This window comes from Pristiophorus japonicus, chromosome 7 (genome assembly GCF_044704955.1).
Source record: "Pristiophorus japonicus isolate sPriJap1 chromosome 7, sPriJap1.hap1, whole genome shotgun sequence".
Lineage (NCBI taxonomy): Eukaryota > Metazoa > Chordata > Chondrichthyes > Pristiophoridae > Pristiophorus > Pristiophorus japonicus.
In genome coordinates, this window is record NC_091983.1 from 245,037,407 (window position 1) to 245,060,803 (window position 23,397).

The 23,397-nt window shown below is 51.2% G+C and overlaps 1 protein-coding gene across 2 annotated transcripts in view; it reads right to left on the bottom strand.

The window, feature by feature from the left end:
• The window catches only part of LOC139267485 (dynein axonemal heavy chain 8-like), a 2,569,686-nt gene that overhangs the window by 1,001,144 nt on the left and 1,545,145 nt on the right, over positions 1 to 23,397 (bottom strand). For both annotated transcript variants that reach the window (XM_070885867.1, XM_070885866.1), the window contains one exon: positions 6,529 to 6,682. In XM_070885867.1, the coding sequence (XP_070741968.1) occupies positions 6,529 to 6,682 (154 nt within the window). The remainder of the gene's footprint in view (positions 1 to 6,528; positions 6,683 to 23,397) is intronic.

The following is a 23,397-nucleotide window of genomic DNA, read 5'->3' on the forward strand; positions in this document are numbered from 1 at the left end:
CTCATTTACTGGAATTCTTTGAGGATAACGAGCATGGTGGATAGAGGTGTACCGATGGATGTGGTGTATTTAGATTTCCAAAAGGAATTCGATAAGGTGCCACACAAAAGGTTATTGCAGAAGATAAAGGTACGTGGAGTCAGAGGAAATGTATTAGCAAGGATAGAGAATTGGCTGGCTAACAGAAAGCAGAGAGTTGGGATAAATGGGTCCTTTTCGGGTTGGAAATCGGTGGTTAGTGGTGTGCCACAGGGATCGGTGCTCGGACCACAACTGTTTACAATATACATAGAATGCCTGGAAGAGGAGACAGAGTGTAGTGTAACAAAATTTGCAGATGACACAAAGATTAGTGGGAAATCGGGTTGTGTAGAGGCCACAGAGAGGCTGCAAAGAGATTGAGATAGGTTACGCGAATGGGCTAAGGTTTGGCAGATGGACTACAATGTCGGAAAGTGTGAGGTCATCCACCTTGGGAAAAAAACCAGTAAAAGGGAATATTATTTGAATGGGGAGAAATTACAACATGCTGCAGTGCAGAGGGACCTGGGGGTCCTTGTGCATGAATCCCAAAAAGTTAGTTTGCAGATGCAGCAGGTAATCAGGAAGGCGAATGGAATGTTGGCCTTCATTGCGAGAGGGATGGAGTACAAAAGCAGGGAGGTCCTGCTGCAGCTGTGTAGGGTATTGGTGAGGCCGCACCTGGAGTACTGCGTGCAGTTTTGGGCACCTTACTTAAGGAAAGATATACTAGCTTTGGAGGGGGTACAGTGACGATTTACTAGGTTGATTCCAGAGATGAGGGGGTTACCTTATGATGATAGATTGAGTAGACTGGGTCTTTACTCGTTGGAGTTCAGAAGGATGAGGGGTGATCTTATAGAAACATTTAAAATAATGAAAGGGATAGACAAGATAGAAGCAGAGAGGTTGTTTCCACTGGTCGGGGAGTCCAGAACTCGGGGGCACAGCCTCAAAATACAGGGGAGCCAATTTAAAACCGAGTTGATTGAGAAGAAATTTCTTCTCCCAGAGGGTTGTGAATCTGTGTAATTCTCTGCCCAAGGAAGCAGTTGAGGCTAGCTCACTGAATGTATTCAAGTCACAGATTGATAGATTTTTAACCAATAAGGTAATTTAAGGGTTACGGGGAGCGGGCGGGTAAGTGGAGCTGAGTCCACGGCCAGATCAGCCATGATCTTGTTGAATGGCGGAGCAGGCTCGAGGGGCTAGATGGCCTACTCCTGTTCCTAATTCTTATGTTCTTATGTTCTAGAGTAGAAAGAGCAGGATAGTTAAGTTGAATACGTAGCTTGAGGAATGGTGCAGGAGGGAGGGATTCAAATTCCTGGGACATTGGAACTGGTTCTGAGAGAGGTGGGACCAGTATAAACTGGACGCCTGCATTTGGGCAGGACCGGAAATGATGTCCTAGAGGGAGTGTTTGCAAGTGCTGTTGGGGAGGGTTTAAATTAATATGGCAGGTTTAAATTAACATGGGAGTCTTTGCAGGGAGACTGAGGGAACTAAAATGAGGGCAGAAGCAAAAGGTAGAAAGGATAGAAGGAAAAGTGGAGGGCAGATAAATCAAAGGCAAAAATCAAAAAGGTCCACATGACAACATAATTCTAAAAGGACAAAGAGTGTTAAAAAAACAAGCCTGAAGGCTCTGTGTCTCATTGCGAGGAGCATTCATAATAAGGTGGATGAATTAACTGCGCAGGTAGCTGTTAATGGATATGATGTAATTGAGATTACGAAGACATTTCTCCAGGGAGGCCAAGGCTGGAAACTCAACATTCAGGGTATTCAATATTCACAAAGGATAGACAGAAAGGAAAAGGAGGTGGGGTAGCGTTGCTGGTTAAAGAGGAGATTAACACAATAGTAAGGAGGACATTACATTGGATGATGTGAAATCTGTATGGGTAGAGCTGCGGAACACCAAAGGGCAGAAAACGCTCATGGGAGTTTTGTACAGACCACCAAACAGTAGTAGTGAGGTTGGGGATGGCATCAAACAGGAAATTTGAGATGCGTGCAATAAAGGTACAGCAGTTATCATGAGTGACTTTAATCTACATATCGATTGGGCTAACCAAACTGGAAGCAATACGGTGGAGGAGGATTTCCTGGAGTGAATAAGGGATGGTTTTCTAGACCAATATGTCGAGGAACCAACTCGAGAGTTGACCATCCTAGACTGGGCGTTGTGCAATGAGAGAGGATTAAATAGCAATCTTGTTGTGCGAGGCCCCTTGGGGAAGAGTGATCATAATGTGGTAGAATTCTTCATTAAGATGCTGAGTGACACAGTTATTTCAGAGACTAGGGTCTTGAACTTAAAGAAAGGTAACTTCGATAGTATGAGACGTGAATTGCTTGGGTTAGACTGGTGAATGATACTTAAAGGGTTGACGGTGGATAAGCAATGGCAGACATTTAAAGATCACATGGATGAACTTCAACAATTGTACATCCGTGTCTGGAGTAAAAATAAAACGGGGAAGGTAGCTCAACCGTGGCTAACAAGGGAAATTAGGGATAGTGTTAAATCCAAGGAAGAGGCATATAAATTGGCCAGAAAAAGCAGCAAACCTGAGGACCGGGAGGAATTTAGAATTCAGCAGAGGAGGACAAAGGGTTTAATTAGGAGGAGGAAAATAGAGCATTGGATAAGCTTGCAGGGAACATAAAAACTGACTGCAAAAGCTTCTATAGATATGTGAAGAGAAAAAGATTAGTGAAGAAAGTCAAAATCAGGTGAATTTATAATGGGGAACAAAGAAATGGCAGACCAATTGAACAAATACTTTGGTTCTGTCTTCACTCAGGAAGACATAAATAACCTTCCGTAGAGTCGGAATAATCGGGTCCTTTTCAGAATGGCAGGCAGTGATTAGTTGCGTGCCGCAGGGCTCAATGCTGGGACCACAGCTATTTATAATATACATTCATGATTTCGACAAAGGAATTGAATGTAATATCTCCAAGTTTGTAGATGATACTAAGCTGGATGGCAGTGTGAGCTGTGAGAAGGATACTAAGAGGCTGCAGGGTGACTTGGACAGGTTAGGTGAGTGGGCAAATGCATGGCAGATGTAGTATAACGTAGATAAATGTGAGGTTATCCACTTTGGTGGCAAAAACATGAAGGCAGAATATTATTTGAATGGTGACAGATTAGGAAAAGGGGAGATGCAACGAGACCTGGGTGTCATGGTACATAAGTCATTGAAGGTTGGCATGCAGGTGCAGCAGGCAGTGAAGAAGGCAAATGGCATGTTGGCCTTCGTAGCTAGGGGATTTGAGTATCGGAACAGGGAGGTCTTACTGCAGTTGTACAGGGTCTTGGTGAGGCCTCACCTGGAATTTTGTGTTCAGTTTTGGTCTCCTGATCTGAGGAAGGACATTCTTGCTATTGAGGGAGTACAGCGAAGGTTCACCAGACTGATTCCTGGGATGGCAGGACTGACATATGAGGAGAAACTGGATCGACTGGGTCTGTATTCACTGGAGTTTAGAAGAATGAGGGGATCTCATAGAAACATATAAAATTCTGACGGGATTGGACAGGTTAGATGCAGGAAGAATGTTCCCGATGTTGGGGAAGTCCAGAACCAGGGCTCACAGTGTAAGGATAAGGGGTAAGCCATTTAGGTCCGAGATGAGGAGAAACCTCTTCACTCAGTGAGTTGTGAACCTGTGGAATTCTCTACCACAGAAAGTTTTTGAGGCCAATTCGTTAGATATAATCAAAAGGGAGTTAGATGTGGCCCTTACAGCTAAAGGGATCAAGGAGTACGGAGAGAAAGCAGGAATGCATGATCAGCCATGATCATATTGAATGATGGTGCAGGCTCAAAGGGCCGAATGGCCTACTCCTGCAGCTATTTCCTATGTTTCTATGTTTCTATGACCATAGCCCTTTTTCAATTTGATCTGTAATCACCCTGCCCCTAAAGTCGAATAGCTGTAACTTTATACCCTTTTCCTCCCATACAAATGTTGTCAGAGTCTGCAGTTGTCTCAGGCTTACAATAGATCATTCTAACCGAACCCTCTCACCCTCGATGTGATATGTAATGCTTCCCTGAGAACTTCTTGAAGGACTGCGTCACAGAATTAATTAATCAGCTTGGATGGATAAAATGTGACTTTTCACTTATTCATAATTATTTTTCCCTCACCATTGGGCTTTTCAATGAAGGTCTTTCAGCAAGGTCAAAGATAAAAGTTTCCATCAGCCTCGACACATTTCAGTCGCTTTTATCATGACCATCAACAATAAAGTAAAGCAACATCCACCTAACTTTCTTCCAGCAGTCCCACTCATGATGGTCCAGCATCTGCACCATAGCCGCGATGTGTAGCGCTGCAGCACTCGGAGCCCTTCTCCCTGCCGCCCGACTCATGGCCAGGTCAGACCTGCTTTTTGCGAGCGTCCTTCTGGCGGGCGGCAGGTCGATCTGAGGCCAGCATCCCTCACCAAAATGGCCGATTTGCAGCATCTGGCATGGGCGGGCGGTATCACGACATGCCGGCAGATCTGTCCACGGCCAAACTCGCGCCAGGCAGAACCTGGACGGCAGATAGGTGGTTCCAGAGGAATCGCCCAGAAAACATACATTTCCAGCGGATCCTCGGTGGCTGCGGGCACCAACCTCGACCAAATTCGGCCCCTCAGCCATTTCCCTGTTCCCCATTATTAATTCCCCAGTCTCATTCTCTAAGGGGCCAACATTTATTTTAGCTACTCTCTTCCTTTTTAGATACCTGTAGAAGCTCTTACTATCTGTTTTTAAATTACTTGCTAGTTTACTCTCATAATCTATCTTCCCTCTCTTTATTATTTTTTCAGTCATCCTTTGCAGGTTTTTAAAAATTTCCCAATCCTCTGTCCTCCCACTAATCTTGGCCATTTTGTATGCCGTTGTTTTCCATTTGATACCATCCTTTACTTCCTTAGTTAGCCACGGATGGTATTTCCTTCTCTTAAAGTCTTTCCTTCTCATTGGAATATATTTTTGTTGAAAGTTATGAAATATCTCCTGAAATGTCTACCACTGCTTATCAACCGTCTTACATTTTCATCTATTTTCCCAGACCACTTTAGCCAACTCTGCCTTCATACCTTTGTAATCGCCTTCATTTAAGATCAGGACACTGGTTTGAGATCCAACTTTTTCACCCTCCAACTGAATTTGAAATTCAACCATGCTATGATCAGTCTTTCCTAGAGGATCCTTTACTATGAGATCATTTATTAGTCCTGTTTCATTGCACATTACCAGCTCCAGGATAGCCTCCTGCCTGGTTGGTTCCACAACATACTGTTCAAGGAAACCATCTCGGATACATTCTATGAACTTTTCCTCAAGGCTACCTTGGCCAATTTGATTTTCCCAATCAATATGAAAATTAAAGTTGCCCATGATTAGTGCCGTATCTTTCTTACAAGCATCCATTATCTCTTGATTTATACTCCGTCCAACAGTGTAGCTAATATTAGGGGGCCTATAGACTGCGCCCACCAGTACTTTTCCTATAGACTGCGCCCACCAGTACTTTTTTCCCTTATTATTTCTTATCTCATCCAAACTGATTCCACATCTTGATCTTCTGAGCCAATATCATTCCTCACTACTGCACTGATCTCATCCTTTATTAACAGAGCTACCCCACCTCCTTTTTCTTGCTGTCTATCCTTCCGAATTGTCAAGTACCCCTGAATATTCAGTTCCCAGCCTTGGTCACCTTGCAACCACGTCTCTGTAATGGCTATCAGATCATAACCATTTATCGCAATTTGGGCCGTCAACTCATCTATTTTGTTACGAATGCTGCGTGCATTCAGATAAAGAGCTTTGAATTTTGTGATTTACCATTATTCCTTGTTTTGGCCCCACTTTCTGATACCCTCTGATTTTTATACATTCTGCCCCTTCCTGTCATACTCTGGTTATCATTTCCCCCATCGCTATCCTACTCTATTGCCTTCTCCTTTCTCTTTGACTTTCTGTAATCTGTTTCATAGAAGTTAGGTGTCACTCTCACCTTGAAAGTCACAGGCATTGCTGTTCATAACCTGGTTTGAGGCTCGAGTTATTGCTGCAGCAGATGAGTTAGCGTGGTGGTAGCCTCCTTTATGAAGTGAAGGCACCTGAGTCATTGCTCCTCTGTGAAGTTCAAATAGGAGAGGTGCTCTTTTTAGACCCACTGTGTGTAGGCATACTTCTCATTCTAATCCTAGCAGTTCCTGCTTTCTCCTGTCTTGTTGGCTGCTCCCTCTCAACCTCAGTCCCAAAGAGAGCCCTACCAGGCCACTGATGTCTGCACTAAAACTGTTTTGAAATCAGTCAAAAGCAGTGCAGCACCAGCAAACATCTGTAAAACGGGTGTGGTGCCAACACATTTCTGGACCTGTTTCTTTCTCATTGATCTGTGCTAGAATTAAAGCAGTGACCAAGAAATGTGAAGCTAGTTGATATAAATGTTTTGAATATCTAGGTTAATGGTCTAAATTACCTGTGGCAGTTGTTTGGCGATATCCCCTCCAACAAAGACAGCCTCCAGATAAACCCACAGATTTTGTACTAAAAGCCACTGTTCCATTATAGTTGTGCATGTTGTCAGATTGTGCACCCAGATCTGAATATCCTTCTTATAGTAAGCATTATACCTGTGGAGAACAATTCCAGAAGTCGAATAAAATACAAGTGGATTAAAGGCCCCTTTTAAAAAATATTTCTCCAGTTAAAGCAGTAAATAGAATTAGGGTAGACAGTTCCTGTTGAGGAGGTAGCATGGATCAGGCACAAACACATTGGGCTGAATGGGCTTCTGTGCTGTAATTACAAACATAGTTCTGAAATTGTGTGACTGTTCCAGTCGGAGTCCACTTGAATATTGGAATAATCAGGGATTGGCCTTAGTTGCTCGTTTCTGGAATAGCTGTTTGGAGGTCTTGGTGGAGCCTCCGGCCTCCCCTCAAAAAATCACTGATGTAAGTGGCACAGCACCGTTGGGCAGGGTCTCCTAATATGGGAATTTCCTTGCCCAAGCCAGCCCTCAGTTTGGACCCATTATATAATGGGCGCAGGTATTCCCGGTCTCACGAGGCATACCTGCCCAATTCCAGCAGAAGTGGGGTCCACCCGGAGGTTCAAGGTGGCGTCGGGACTCTTGAAGATATGGATGCCATAAAGCGTTGGTGGGTGTTTGAAGGGGGCCACCCAGGCATCAGACTGTTCATCAGGTGTGGGGAGAAACCGGCACCCATGGGCTGATCATAGAAACATAGAAACATAGAAAATAGGTGCAGGAGTAGACCATTCGGCCCTTCGAGCCTGCACCACCATTCAATAAGATCATGGCTGATCGTTCATCTCAGCACCCCTTTCCTGCTTTCTCTCCATACCCCTTGATCCCTTTAGCCATAAGGGCCATATCTAACTCCCTCTTGAATATATCTGACGAACTGGCATCAACAACTCTCTGCAGAAGAGAATTCCACAGGTTCACAACTCACTGAGTGAAGAAGTTTCTCCTCATTTCAGTCCTAAATGGCTTACTCCTTATCCTTAGACTGTGATCCCTGGTTCTCGATTTCCCCAACATCAGGAACATTCTTCCTGCATGTAACCTGTCTAGTCCCGTCAGAATTTTATATGTTTCTATGAGATCCCCTCTCATTCTTCTAAACTCCAGTGAATACAGGCCTAGTCGATCCAGTTTCTCCTCATATGTCAGTCCTGCCATCCCAGGAATCAGTCTGGTGAACCTTCGCTGCACTCCCTCGATAGCAAGAACGTCCTTCCTCAGATTAGGAGACCAAAACTGAACACAATATTCAAGGTGTAGCCTCACCAAGGCCCTGTACAGCTGCAGTAAGACCTCCCTACTCCTTAACTCAAATCCCCTAGCTATGAAGGCCAACATGCCATTTGCCTTCCTTATCGCCTGCTGCACCTGCATGCCAACCTTCAATGACTGATGTACCATGACATCCAGGTCTCGTTGCACATCCGCCGCCAGTCAGATAATATTCTGCCTTCATGTTTTTGCCACCAAAGTGGACAACCTCACATTTATCCACATTATACTGCATCTGCCATGCATTTGCTCACTCTCCTAACCTGTCCAAGTCATCCTGCAGCCTCTTAGCATCCTCCTCACATCTCACACTGTTACCCAGCTTAGTGTCATCTGCAAACTTGGAGATATTACTCTCAATTCCTTCATCTAAATCATTGATGTATATTGTAAATAGCTGAGGTCCCAGCACTGAGCCCTGCAGCACCCCACAAGTCACTGCCTGCCATTCTGAGAAGGACCCATTTATCCCGACTCTCTGCTTCCTGTCTGCCAATCAGTTCTGTATCCACGTCAATACATTACCGCCAATGCCATGTGCTTTAATTTTGCACACTAATCTCTTGTGTGGGACCTTGTCAAAGTCCAAATACACCACATCCACTGGTTCTCCATTATCCACTCTGCTAGTTACATCCTCAAAAAATTCTAGAAGATTTATCAAACATGATTTCCTTTCATAAACCCAAGCTGACTTGGACCGATCTTGTCACTGCTTTCCAAATGTGCTGCTATTTCATCGTTAATAATTGATTCCAACATTTTCCCCACTACTGATGTGAGGCTAACCAGTCTATAATTCTCAGGTTTCTCTCTCCCTCCTCTTTTAAAAAGTGGTGTTACATTAGCTACCCTCCAGTCCATAGGAACTGGTCCAGAATCGATAGACTGTTGGAAATGATCACCAATCTTTCCACCATTTCGAGGGCCACTTCCTTAATTACTCTGGGATGCAGACGATCAGGCCCTGGGGATTTATCGGCCTTCAATCCCATCAATTTCCCTAACACAATTTCCTGACTAATAAGGATTTCCTTCAGTTCCTCCTTCTCGCTAGACCCTCAGTCGCCTACTATTTCCGGAACGTTATTTGTATCTTCCTTCATGAAGACAGAACCAAAGTATTTGTTCAATTGGTCTGCCATTTCTTTGTTCCCCATGATAAATTCACCTGATTCTGACTGCAAGGGACCTACGTTTGTCTTCACAAATCTTTTTCTCTTGAGGAGAAACTTCTTCACTCAGAGAATTGTGAACATGTGGAATTCTCTACCGCAGAGAATTGTTGATGCCAGTTCGTTAGATATATTCAAGGAGGAGTTAGATATGGCCCTTACAGCTAAAGGGATCAAGGGGTATGGAGAGAAAGCAGGAAAGGGGTACTGGGATGAATGATCAGCCATGATCTTATTGAATGGTAGTGCAGGCTCGAAGGGCCGAATGGCCTACTCCTGCACTTATTTTTCTATGTTTCTATTGGATGCATCCCTAATTCCTTGTTTGATGCTGTCCGCAACCTCAGTACTACAGTTTGGTGGTCTATGCACAACTCCCACTCGCGTTTTCTGCCCTTGCAGATGTGCTCCCACACCACTGAAGGCCCACTTCTGCAGGCTACACACTCTGACCCCATGAATATCAGCAGAGTTCTGCGGCAGGCACCAGCCCTGCTTAACTGCTGAGATCGCCCTTTTCATCCCTTTTTGCATAAACTTTGGACTGTGCATAAAACAGCTATTGGTAAAGCTTAATTATTGAAACAATTAAAACAATTTAATATTTGCTCAATTATAAACACCCACAACTAGTTAACTTCCTTCCATCATCAATAAATATAAGCACTAATGGATTTGTAACATTAGATTCTTGATAACTGGCATAAAGGGATCATTTTTAACTCAAGAGGGCTCCGTTGGAGAGTTAATTTCCTATCCACCAATGGTGATGTTAATCACTGTGCCACATTAACATTCTGCCAGAATCTGCAGGAATTGATGTAAAGTGGCTGCTGACCTGTGGAGATCAGAGGTTCTGGGGCGACTCGCGATAAGCAAGAAAGGAGGAGTAAGGGGCAGGGGAGGCCTAAACCTTCCTTGTATGACTTGGAACAGCACTGTTGGTTCCACAAAGGAATGTATGAAATTTACCTTGAATGGGCTCTTCTGCATCCATTTCAGGCGGTGAAGAAGGCAAATAGTATGTTGGCCTTCATAGCTAGGGGATTTGAGTATAGGAGCAGGGAGGTCTTACTGCAGTTGTACAGGGCCTTGGTGAGGCCTCACCTGGAATATTGTGTTCAGTTTTGGTCTCCTAATCTGAGGATGGACGTTCTTGCTATTGAGGAAGTGCAGCGAAGGTTCACCAGACTGATTCCCGGGATGGCAGGACTGACATATGAGGAGAGAATGGATCGACTGGGCCTGTATTCACTGGAGTTTAGAAGGATGAGAGGGGATCTCATAGAAACATATAAAATTCTGATGGGACTGGACAAGTTAGATGCAGGAAGAATGTTCCTGATGTTGGGGAAGTCCAGAACCAAGGGACATAATCTAAGGATAAGGGGTAAGCCATTTAGGACTGAGATAGGAGAAACTTCTTCACTCAGAGAGTTGTTAACTTGTGGAATTCCCTACCATAGAGAGTTGTTGATGCCAGTTCATTGGATATATTCAAGAGCACATATAATATTTATTTTTTGCTGAGTCTTGCACAGATGGCTGCACAGAGACAGAGGGCTGCACCCAAGTTCTCAGATGACTCCCTACATATTCTTGTGGAGGAAGTCAGAGCACACAGGGAGGTCTTTTTCTCTTCTGATGGGCTCGAGAACTTTCCAGGAGATTAAAAGAGCCTGGCTACAAATTGCAGAGGCGGTCAACAGCAGGGATGAGGTGAGGAAGACCTGGGTGCAGTGCTGGAAGCGTTTCAATGATCTCATGAGATCAGAAAAGGTGACTGCATAACCACTCTCAGCTTCATCTTGCTGTGCCTGTCATCTCATCCCCATCACTCTGTCTTCTCATGCCTATTCCTGCACATCATTACTCACACCAACATATCTTGCCCATCCACCCATCCCTCTCCCTCATTGAAATGCAATCATACCAACTAACAACACATGGAGGCCTATTTGCATTGGCACTTTGGCATTGGCACCACATTCCCTCATAGTCATCCTTTGAAGATGTAACTCACACATTCCTTACACTCAGCCCATCTCTCTCACTCAAACATATCAACTTTCCCTCCTTGCAGGAGAAGAAAGCCCACAGTGAGAGGAAGAGGGATAGAACTCCAGGTGGCCTCCATCATTCGCCATGTTGGCTCCAGTAGAGGAGGTTGCCCTGGAGGTCTCAGGAGTTGCAGAGCAGCTGGGGGTGGGAGACGGAGAGAGGGGACCTTTCAGCAACCTGGTGACAGACTCACATCTCATACAGCCGCATGGCACACAGCAGTCACTCATATGGGGACTGATGTCAGAAGCCAGTATAGTTCATCATATGCATAATGATATCATTACGCATTCTTGATATAACATCCACAGGTCCATCAAGAGCAGCCCCTAGTGTCCAGGCAGAAGAGGAAGTTGAATACTTAGACGAGCCTCCCGGCTCTGAGGGTGCACCGTCACCAGATCTAAGCGCACCCACCACCAGCACAAACCTCGGTAGGTCCTACACGAGACAGAATGTTATTATCTGGTGTGTCACAAGTCACAAGTGAGCAAGAGGAGATGGCGGAGACAGTGACAACAGTGGAGACTCCTCGCCAGAGGGTATAGGATGCTACCAGATCTGCTTAGCTGCATGCAGACACTCAGCCTCGGGGGCCATCGAGAAAGAGGGCGATCCTGGAGGTGCAGGAAAAAGTGCAGGAGGCTCGAGCAAGTTTTGCGACTGCGATGTCTGCAAATGTGCAGAGAATGGAGTAGTCCATCTCCAACGTGAGCACCAGCATTTTTCATAACTCGGGAGCCTACTATCAGCAAGGGCAGAGATTGAAGACGAGGTCCAATACCGCCTCCAGTGTGCCAGCACAGCCTTTGATCGCCTGAGGAAGAGAGTGTTTGAAGACCAGGACCTCAAATCTGGCACCAAGCTTATGGTCCACAGGGCAATAGTGATACCTGTCATCCTATATGGCTCAGAGATGTGGATTATATACAGCAGTCATCTCAAAGCGCTGGAGAAGTACCACCAGCACTGCCTCTGCAAGATCCTGCAAATCACTGGGAGGATAGACGCACCAACATCAGTGTTCTCGCTCAGGCCAACATCGCCAGCATCGAAGCACTGACCACGCTCGACCTGCTCCGTTGGGCGGGCCACATCGTCCACATGCCCAACACAAGACTCCCAAAGCAAGCACTCTATTCGGAGCTCCAACACGGCAAGTGAGCCCCAGGTGGACAGAAGAAACATTTCAAGGACACCCTCAAAGCCTCCTTGATAAAATGCAACATCCCCACCGGCACCTGGGAATCCCTGTCCCAAGACCGTCCAGAGTGGAGGAAGAGCATCCGGTAGGGCACTGAGCACCTCGAGTCTCGTCACCGAGAGCAAGCAGAAAGCAATCACATACAGCGGAAGGAGCGTGCGGCAAACCAGGCCCACCTTTTCCTTCAACCACTGTCTGCCCCACCTGTGACAGAGACTGTAATTCCCACATTGGACTGTACAGCCGCCTGAGAACTCACTTTGAGAGTGGAAGCAAGTTTTCCTCGATTTTGAGGAACTGCCTATGATGATGATGACAGTAAGAGAGAGGTGTGAAATTGAATCAGAAGGTTAGCGTGAAGTACCATCACCATAAATGATTAAAGTGGTTACCAGGATGAGTAATGAAGATATGTGACCCTCACACATATTTGGTCAAGGTATTTGATCATGGAAAGGTTGGGTCTGTTAATGTTGATTATATTTGGAAGGAGTTCAAAGTTGGAAAGATTCGATTATTTCTGATGATTCAGATAGTCTTGTTCAAAGTAGAGTACCAGCGGCAAATTCTACATCAGATGTACTAGAAACAAGTCCAAGAGAAAGTCAGAATTTAAGTCTGAGTCCGAGTTGGGCAGACAAACAGTCGGAAGTTGCAGAGAATTCAAATGTAGATCAAGGTTTGCCCTTGGAGAAAAATTCTCCTCCGGCTCAGCCTCGAATCTAAGATCGACACCAAGTTTGGAAAGTTCTGTTTGAGAGCGATGACATCCTCTTCGAAAAAGAAGAACAGTGATTAAGTTTGATTTGTAAATATGGAAAGATAAGTTCATATCTTTTGTTGACTATAACCATGCAAGTTATGTGCAATAATTATTTTGTTATGATTACTTCTTCAATAAGGAGGGAGAAGTATAATAGAGCTCCCCTACTGGACTACTGATGTACTGCAACTTCTGATGTAAATAATACGAACATAAGAACATAAGAACATAAGAATTAGGAACAGGAGTAGGCCATCTAGCCCCTCGAGCCTGCTCCGCCATTCAACAAGATCATGGCTGATCTGGCCGTGGACTCAGCTCCACTTACCCGCCCGCTCCCCGTAACCCTTAATTCCCTTATTGGTTAAAAATCTATCGATTTGTGATTTGAATACATTCAATGAGCGAGCCTCAACTGCTTCCTTCGGCAGAGAATTCCACAGATTCACAACCCTCTGGAAGAAGAAATTCCTTCTCAACTCGGTTTTAAATTGGCTCCCCCGTATTTTGAGGCTGTGCCCCCTAGTTCTCGTCTCCGCGACCAGTGGAAACAACCTCTCTGCCTCTATCTTGTCTATCCCTTTCATGATTTTAAATGTTTCTATAAGATCACCCCTCATCCTTCTGAACTCCAACGAGTAAAGACCCAGTCTACTCAATCTATCATCATAAGGTAACCCTCTCATCTCCGGAATAAGCCGCGTGAATCGTCTCTGTACCCCATCCAAAGCTAGTATATCCTTCCTTAAGTAAGGTGACCAAAACTGCACGCAGTACTCCAGGTGCGGCCTCACCAAGACCCTATACAGTTCCAGTCCCTGCTTTTGTACTCCATCCCTCTTGCAATGAAGGCCAACATTCCATTCGCCTTCCTGATTACCTGCTGCACCTGCAAACTAACTTTTTGGGATTCATGCACAAGGACCAATGGTAGAGCTTTGGAGGCGTGGCCTAAACAGTTGGAGCCTGGGGCAGTGAGGGTAGGAGCTACCTGCTTTTGCTCCTGTTTGGAAGGCCTTGAGAGCCCTGAGACCAGCCCAGGAAGAGGAGGAAAGGGCTGGCTTACTACAACTCAACATCCGGAGGGAGAGGAGGAGAGCTGAAAAATTTAACATTTATTACTACTGCAGAGAGTTGGAGAGAGGGGGAAAACAGCAACAACCTGTGTGGAAGGAGGGAGATTCGGCAACATTCCACAGGTGGGTGTTGGTGCATTCCCCGAAAGACATTGTTGTATCGGTGGGGGGAGGAAAGAAGACCTTTCGAGGGCTGGAACATCGCGGGGGGGGTGTGTGTGTGTGGAAGTCTGTGTGGGGGTCTTGCTTACAACTAGGCCCCACACACCACTGAAGCACCCCTCCCCCATTGCCTAGCCTGGGATAGCTGGAGCTACCTGGCTGAAAACTATTAATCACCCTATTAAAGATCGTTGGGAGTGTGTGCCTGGGTGGCTCCAGCTACCCCAGGTGAAGACATCTTCTCCCCCCACCTGAAGACCATTCTTAAAAGACTGTGTTTTTTTTTTGCCATCTGGGGAGTGCACCCCAAGAAGCACCCACCCATTGCTGTGAGGGGAGACCTGCCCTCGCAGCCTCCCTCTTTCCCACACCCCCTCCCTCTATCTCTCTCTTTGTCTCTCCCCTCTCTCTCTGAGAGCCCTTTACTCCTAATTTTTTTAAAACAATTGAAACAACTGAGCAGAGGGAGCAAGGCCCCTCCCCAATTGCCAACTAGGGGAGAGTGTGCCTCGTTAAGAGCTCCTCTGCTCAGTCTTATTAAACGAGGCCAATTAAGACCATTAAGGCCTGTGACTTTGGGGTGGGTGTAGCCCTTAAAGGGACCCCATGATGGCGACCCCATCTGCGCAAGTGGCAGGGCCAGCTAGGACTTATGCGCAGGCGGCATCCACATCCACGGCACCTCCTGCGCCACCTGCTGCCCTGCCACCTTTCAGATTAATAACGAAAAAGCACGGGGTCAAGAGCTACACTCACCCCACAATGAGCATCGAGGAGTGCGTGCGGGCGATGGCTGGGGTAGTTGGCCCCTCGGCCATTGTCGCGGCCTCCAAGATGTCTGGGAAGGCGGTGTTCTTCCTGGGGTCAGAGCGGGCGGTGTCCCTGGCCATCGAGAAGGGGCTCACGGTGAGCGGAACGTTCCTGCCAGTCGACCCTCTCGAGGCCACCGCGCAGAGGGTCGTTCTGTCGAACGTCCCGCCCTTTGTTCCCGCTGAGCTCCTCCTCCCTCACATACAACAACTGGGGGAGGTAAGGTCGGGGATCAACCCCATACCGCTCGGCCTTAGGGAGAGCCGCCTGCGCCACGTGTTCTCCTTCCGCCGCCAGTTTTTTGTCCGGCTGGAGCAGGAGGAGACAACAGAGGGCCACTTTGATGTGGCGCACGAGCGGACTGCCTACCGCGTCTTTTGGACTTCGGATGGCATGCGGTGCCATGCGTGTAGGGAGGTGGGGCACGTCCGCAAGAACTGCCCCGCCTCCAAGGCCACCAAACCACCGAAGGCCGCCAAGGCTGGCGCCGCCGCCACCCCTCTCCCTAGTCGCGACCGCGTACCGGAAGCCGTAGGTGCGCGGGCATTGTCGGAGTCCTTTGATTTCACGACCTCCGGCGGGGGGGAGGGAGAGCGTCCGACCAGAAAGAAGGCGCGGGGAAAAGCGAAACAACTCAACGCGGGCCCCCTCGGTGCGCCAGACAACCCGATCACCGCGCTCGGCCCAACCCAGTCATCGGCGAGCGCGGGGAGCCCTGAGCCCGTGCCCAAGCCCTTGAACAACACCGCGGAGGGGCCCGGGCGCGGGCAAGAAAAGGAAAAGGGGGGAGTGGAGCGGGAGGCCTCGGCAGACATGGAGGTCTCCCTGCCTCCGCGCTTCCCCAGTAACAAAAGGAGGCGCCGCTCCAAGGAGGAGGAGGGGGAACAAACACCACCCCACGGAGGAGTCGTTGCCCGCCACGCATCCCGCGTCCCCCACCAGTGCCCCCAAATCATGCCGAAGGCGAGAGGAGTCTGTCCCCGGGGAGGGTGAGACAGTCGAGGCTGCCCAGCCTCTGCCTCCCGGGGTTGGAGTGGAAGAACTGCCTGTCGTGGGGGACGTGGGGTCGGCGGAGGAATGCGTTACCGCCGGGTCGAGCGTCCCGGGGACTGAGGCGGACGGGGCCGGAAAGGCCGTACCTGAGCCCGCCCAGCCAATATCCAACTTCTCCCGGGATTTGCTCGACCCGGCAGAAAATGAACACGTTAACTTTAATTTAAATTTTAGTTTTGAAGAAACCGTACACGCTGGGCCGGAGGGTGGCAGTGGGGAGGGGGAGGAACACCCACCCTCGCCCCCTACTTTGGAGCTGGAGCACTTGGAGGGCCTGGGGATTTCCTATGGCCGGGTCTCTCCTTGTTCCCCGGTTCCTGGGGCGGAGGGGGAACCCCTTCCGCTGTCGTTTCCCGACCCAGCACCACTTTTTAAAGAGCCCAGTGGGGACTCCTCTGCCGACGATCCTGGGGTTGGGATCGGGGCAGAGCCAGGGCCGGTTGGAGCGGCCGGGTCGTTTGCCGTACCTTGTGCGGTCGATGGGCCGGCTGCTGGCGGCCACCTCCCGGAGGAGGACGGGGACGCGGGAGAAAATTTAGAGACCACCGCCAGTGAGGCGGTGGATCTGCTTGCGTCCGCCGCTGAGACCCTCCTCATTCCTGCAAAGGAACTCCGGGACTTTTTGGCCCAGAGCCAGGGTCGCTGCAACCAAGCCCGACTGGCCCTGGGAAAATGGTCCGAGCCAGAGCTGATCAAGGGGTCCGTCCGCGCCGCCGCTAAAACCTTGGCCGCGGGCGGGCCCTTGACAAAGGCGCAACACCTTGAGCAGCGCGAGCTCGAGGGACTCCTCGCTGGGCTGCAGAGGGAGTGGAGGTCAACAAAAGACTCCGCTCCCTCCCCCACAATAGGTTAAGGTAGAGGTTGCACTATGCTTTTGCCATGAAGATAACCATAGCCAGCCTCAACATCAACGGCGGCAGAGGGGCACGCCGTAGATTTGACAATTTTTCGCTCCTGCGGGAGGGGAAATATGCGGTATGCTTCCTGCAAGAAACCCACACCGTTCCGGGAGACGAAGCCACATGGCTCCTGGAATGGCAAGGAGAGGTCCGCATGAGCCATCTCACCGCCACTTCTAGTGGGGTGGCCATCTTGCTGGGCCCGCATTTTCAGCCGGAGATCTTGGGGGTCGAAGAGCCCGTGCCAGGCCACTTGCTGCACGTAACGGTTCACCTGGGGGACGTGCCGCTCCATCTCGTGAACGTGTACGCCCCTCAGCCCGGCCCGCAGCAAACGCGCTTCTTTGAAGAGGTGTCCGCTCTTCTTGGCTCCGTCGACGTCGGCGACTGCATTGTCCTCGAGGGGGATTTTAACTGCACCCTCGAGGCGAGGGACCGCTCCGGTGCCCCGCAGTGCATGAAGGCGATGGAGAAGTTGAGGGACCTGGTCGGGTCCTTTGACTTGGTGGACGTCTGGCGAAATCTCCATCCCGACTCCAGCGCCTTTACTTGGGTGAGGCCTGGAGTAGGATGGTCCAGAGTCGACCGCCTTTACGTGTCTCGGGCGTACGTTTCCTGCGTCCCGGCGGCCTCCATGCGGCCAGTGCCGTGTTCGGACCACCACCTGGTGTGGGCGGAGCTCGCTTCACTCCGCGCGAGGACGGGGTCCGCGTACTGGCATTTTAACAACCAGCTGCTGGAGGACGTGCGGTTCCAGGACTCGTTCCGTCGTTTCTGGGCCGACTGGAGAAGGAAGCAGGGGGGCTTCCCCTCCTTGAGGCTGTGGTGGGACGAGGGAAAAGCTCACGTCCGCGTCTTCTGTCAAGAGTACGCGAGGTGGTCGACCAAGAGGCGGGCGGCCAGGGTCGGGCGCCTAGAAAAAGAGGTGCTCGACCTGGAGTCCCGTCTCGGTCAAGTCGTTGGGGACCCGGCCCTGCGGACGGTGTACGAAGTGAAGAAGGCCGCGCTGAAGGACCTGCAGCTCGTCGGGTCCCGAGGCGCGTTCGTGAGGTCGCGGATCCGGTTCCTGCGGGATCTGGACCGCGGCTCCCCCTTCTTCTACTCACTGGAAAAAAGACAGAGTGTCCGTAAGCAGCTCTTGACGCTGCTGGCCGACGACGGCTCACTCGTCTCGGATCCGGAGGGCGTCAACAACAGGGCCCGTGAATATTACGGGGCTCTGTTCTCTCCGGATTCGTCCAGCGAGGAAGCGCGTAGAGTTTTGTGGGAGGACCTGCTGAAAGTCAGCCCGGAGGGCGGTGAAAATTTGGAAGCTCCGCTAAGCCTGGCGGAGCTGACCGGTGCCCTTGACCGGCTCTCGAGGGGAAAAATCCCGGGGCTGGACGGGCTGACTGTGGAGTTCCACAGGGCGTTCTGGGACGTCCTGGGGAGCGACTACGTGCGGGTCCTGAGGGAAAGTCTGCGACCGGGGAGATACCCCTCTCTTGGCGCAGGGCAGTCATCGTCAAGCTGCCTAAGAAGGACGATCTCCGCCTCCTTAAGAACTGGCGCCCGTTCTCCCTCCTCAGCACGGACTACAAAATCTTCGCCAGGGCGATGTCTGCTCGCCTTGGTGCCGTGCTGGACCACATGATCCACCCCGACCAGTCCTACACGGTCCCGGGCCGGACAATCCACGATAACATCCATCTGGTCCGGGACCTCATCCATCATTCCCAGGAGGCTGGTCTGTCGGTCGCCTTCCTACCTCTCGACCAAGAGAAGGCGTTCGACAGGGTGGATCACGACTATCTGCTCGGAACTCTGCGCGCTTTCGGTTTCGGGACGCATTTCGTCGCCCGGATCCGACTTTTGTACGCCGCCGTGGAGTGTCTGATTAAGGTTAACGGGTCCTTGACGGCGCCCCTTCGCTTTAGGAGAGGGGTGCGCCAGGGATGCCCCATGTCCGGCCAGTTATATGCCATCTGCGTGGAGCCTTTCCTGTGCCTCCTGCGGACGAGGTTGACGGGACTGGCTCTGCAAGGGCCGGGCGTGGAGGTCGTCCTCTCGGCTTACGCCGATGACGTGCTCCTCGCGGTAGAGGATCCCGCTGACCTGCGGAGCGCCAGAATCAACTGGGAGAAATGTTCCGGACTCCTGATGGGTCAGTGGCGGGTGGACTCCCTGCCGGAGGAGCTCAGGCCTTTTGCCTGGAGCATGACCCATCTCCTCTATCTGGGAGTCTACCTTAGCCCCGACGAGGAAGCCTGGCCAGCGAACTGGCAGGAGCTGGAGGCCAAGGTCGCCGCTCGCCTCGGGCGCTGGACAGGACTGCTCCGAGTGCTGTCCTACAGGGGTCGAGCGCTAGTTATAAACCAGCTGGTGGCCGCAATGTTGTGGTACCGGCTGGTCACTTTGACCCCTCCCCCTGCGTTTGTCGCCAAGATACAGAAGAAGCTGGTGGACTTCTTCTGGAACAACAGGAAGCACTGGGTCTCTGCCGCGGTCTTGAGTCTCCCGCTTGAGGAGGGCGGTCAGTCGTTGGTGTGCGTCAGCGCCCAGCTCGCGACTTTCCGTCTTCAGAGATACCTTTACGTCGAGCCCCCTCCTATTTCTTCCGCCAGCAGCGTGACCTCAATTACGACACGCAGCTCCTGTTTGTGAACTTGGGGGGTGTCAGGACCGCCCTCCGGGAGCTGCCTGTCTTTTACAAGGAACTCATCAGGGTCTGGAACAAAGTCTCCACCAAGCGCAGCTCTCCGCCGGCTGGAGTGGCGGCCGTCCTGCAGGAGCCGCTGCTCGGGAATCCGTACCTCCACGACCGAGGTTTTATGTGGCGGTCGGAAGAGAGGGCTGTGGCTGGTGAGGTGACCAGGGTCAGGGACCTGCTCGATGGCGGAGGAGCGGGCTGGATGGCGCCAGACACACTGGCGCGGCGCCTAAATTCAGCAGACGTCCGCCGCGCGGCCGAAGCCATCGAGTCGCTAAAAACAGCTTTGGGCCCTGACTCTGTTCGGTGCATCGAGGAGGCTCAAGCACGTGGGGAGATCCCGTCCGAACTGACCCCCGTCCGGACGGAATTCCTCATTGGCGCCAAACCCCGGAACCTTCCTCGGGGGCCGGCGCCTCACAACTTGAGCCGCCTCGGGGAAATCCCCTCCGTGCCTTTCATTTCCGCGCGGAGGGGTTTCCTGTACGGGCTGCTCCTGCACACTCTCAACTTTGCCATCCTCGCCAGCCATCCGGACACGCCATGGCGTACCATCTTGCCGTCCGGAGGAGGCGGGGTCCCCGATGGAGGGCACTCTATGCGGGAGTCCTCCCACTATTCATCGGGGACTTGGCCTGGAGGGTGGTGCACGGAGCAGTGCCGTGCAACAAATGTTTAAGCCTGTTCACGGACTCCCAGGCCGCCTGCAATTTCTGCAGTCTGGAGGAGTCCGTGTTCCATGTTTTTATTGAGTGCACGAGGTTGCAGCCCCTGTTTCATTATTTAAAGGGGCTGCTCCTGAAATTCTGGCTGCACTTCAGTCCCACTCTCCTGATCTTTGGGCACCCTGTGCGGAGGGGAGCGGGTAGGTCCGAGGGCCTCCTCGTAGGACTGCTCCTGGGCACGGCCAAGGGTGCCATCAGCCGGTCCAGGCAGCGGGCGGTCGAGGGGGTCGTTCAACCTGACTGCCTGCCTCTCTTCCGCTCTTACATCCGGTCCAGGGTGTCCTTGGAGATGGAGCACGCGGTGTCCACCGGTACGCTCGTGGCCTTCCGCAAGTGGTGGGCACCGGAGGGACTGGAGTGCATCATCACACCCGGCAACCAAATTTTAATTTGATTTTACGTTTTAAAGTTTAATTTGTTTTAATTGCCGGTGCTTTTAGTGTCCCCCTCCCCTTTTATAGGGGTCACTGGAGGAAAAAAAAAATTTTGATTTTAGTGCCCAAAAAAAAACAAAAAAAAAAAGAAAAACACAAAAAAAAACAAAAAAGAAAAATGAGCCTTGTGAAATATCTGGTGTGTCATCCAGGTCGGGTGGCACTGATTAATGTTTATGTTTTACAGGTAAACTCCAAAAGAGTTTCATGCACAAGGACCAATGGTAGAGCTTTGGAGGCGTGGCCTAAACAGTTGGAGCCTGGGGCAGTGAGGGAAGGAGCTACCTGCTTTTGCTCCTGTTTGGAAGGCCTTGAGAGCCCTGAGACCAGCCCAGGAAGAGGAGGAAAGGGCTGGCTTACTACAACTCAACATCCGGAGGGAGAGGAGGAGAGCTGAAAAATTTAACATTTATTACTACTGCAGAGTGTTGGAGAGAGGGGGAAAACAGCAACAACTTGTGTGGAAGGAGGGAGATTCGGCAACATTCCACAGGTGGGTGTTGGTGCATTCCCCGAAAGACATTGTTGTATCGGTGGGGGGAGGAAAGAAGACCTTTCGAGAGCCGGAACATCGCGCGGGGTGTGTGTGTGTGGAAGTCTGTGTGGGGGTCTTGCTTACAACTAGGCCCCACACACCACTGAAGCACCCCTCCCCCATTGCCTAGCCTGGGATAGCTGGAGCTACCTGGCTGAAAACTATTAATCACCCTATTAAAGATCGTTGGGAGTGTGTGCCTGGGTGGCTCTAGTTACCCCAGGTGAAGACATCTTCTCCCCCCACCCGAAGACCATTCTTAAAAGACTGTGTTTTTTTTTTGCCATCTGGGGAGTGCACCCCAAGAAGCACCCACCCATTGCTGTGAGGGGAGACCTGCCCTCGCAGCCTCCCTCTTTTCCACACCCCCTCCCTCTATCTCTCTCTCTCTGTCTCTCCCCTCTCTCTCTGAGAGCCCTTTACTCCTAATTTTTAAAAAAACAATTAAGACAACTGAGCAGAGGGAGCAAGGCCCCTTCCCAATTGCCAACTAGGGGAGAGGTGAGCCTCTTTCAGAGCTCCCTCTGTTCAAATATTAAACGAGGCCACTTAAGACCATTAAGGCCTGTGACTTTGGGGTGGGTGTAGCCCTTAAAGGGACCCCGTGATGGCGACCCCATCCACGCCGGTGGCAGGGCCAGCAAGGACATATGCGCAGGCGGCGTCCACATCCACGGCACCTCCTGCGCCACCTGCTGCCCTGCCACCTTTCAGACTGATCATGAAAAAACACAGGGTCAAGAGCTACACTCACCCCACAATGAGCATTGAGGAGTGCGTGCGGGCGATGGCTGGGGTAGTCGGCCCCTCGGCCATTGTCGCAGCCTCCAAGATGTCTGGGAAGGCCGTGTTCTTCCTGGGGTCGGAGCAGGCGGTGTCCCTGGCCATTGAAAAGGGGCTCACGGTGGGCGGGTCGTTCCTGCCGGTGGACCCTCTCGAGGCCACCGCGCAGAGGGTCATCATTTCAAACGTCCCGCCCTTTGTTCCTGCTGAGCTCCTCCTCCCTCACCTACACCAACTGGGGGAGGAAAGATCGGGGATCAACCCCATACCGCTTGGCCTCAGGGAGAACAGCCTGCGCCACGTGTTCTCCTTCCGCCGCCAGCTCTTTGTCCGGCTGGCGCGGGAGGAGACGACGGAGGGAAATTTTAATGTGGTGCACGAGGGGACTGCCGACCGCATCTTTTGGACGTCGGACGGCGTGCGGTGCCATGCCTGCAGGGAAGTGGGGCACGTTCGCAAGAACTGCCCCGCCTCCAAAGCCGCCAAACCACCGAGGGTGGCCAAGACTGGCGCCGCCGCCACCCCTCCCCCTAGTAGCGTCCGCGTGCCGGGAGCTGTGGGTGCGCGGGCATCGTCGGGGGCCTTTGTTTTCACGGCCTCCGGCGGGGGGAAGGGAGAGCGTCCGGCCGGACAGAAGGCGCGGAAGAAGACGAAACATCTAGAGGCGGGTCCCCTCGGTGCGCCAGACAAGCTGTTTACCGCGCTCGGCCCAACCCCGTCACCGGCGAGCGCGGGGTGCCCTGAGCCCGTGCCCGAGCCCTTGACTAGTATCACAGAGGGGCTCGGGCGCGGGCAAGATAAGAAAAAGGGGGGAGTGGAGCGGGAGGCCTCGGCAGACATGGAGGTCTCCCTGCCTCTGCGCACCCCCAGGAACAAAAGGAGGCGCCACTCCAATGAGGCGGAGGGGGAACAACATCCCTCTGCGGAGGAGTCAGTGCCCGCCGCGTGTCCCGCATCCCCCACCGGCGCCCCCAAACCGTGCCGTAGGCGCGAGGAATCTGTCCCGGTGAGGGTGAGGCAGTCGAGGCTGCCCAGCCGCTGCCTCCCGGGGATGGCGTGAAAGATCTGCCTGTCGTGGGGGGCGTGGGGCCAGCGGAGGAATGCGTTGCCGCCTGGTCGAGCATCCCGGGGACTGAGGCGGGCGGGGCCGAAA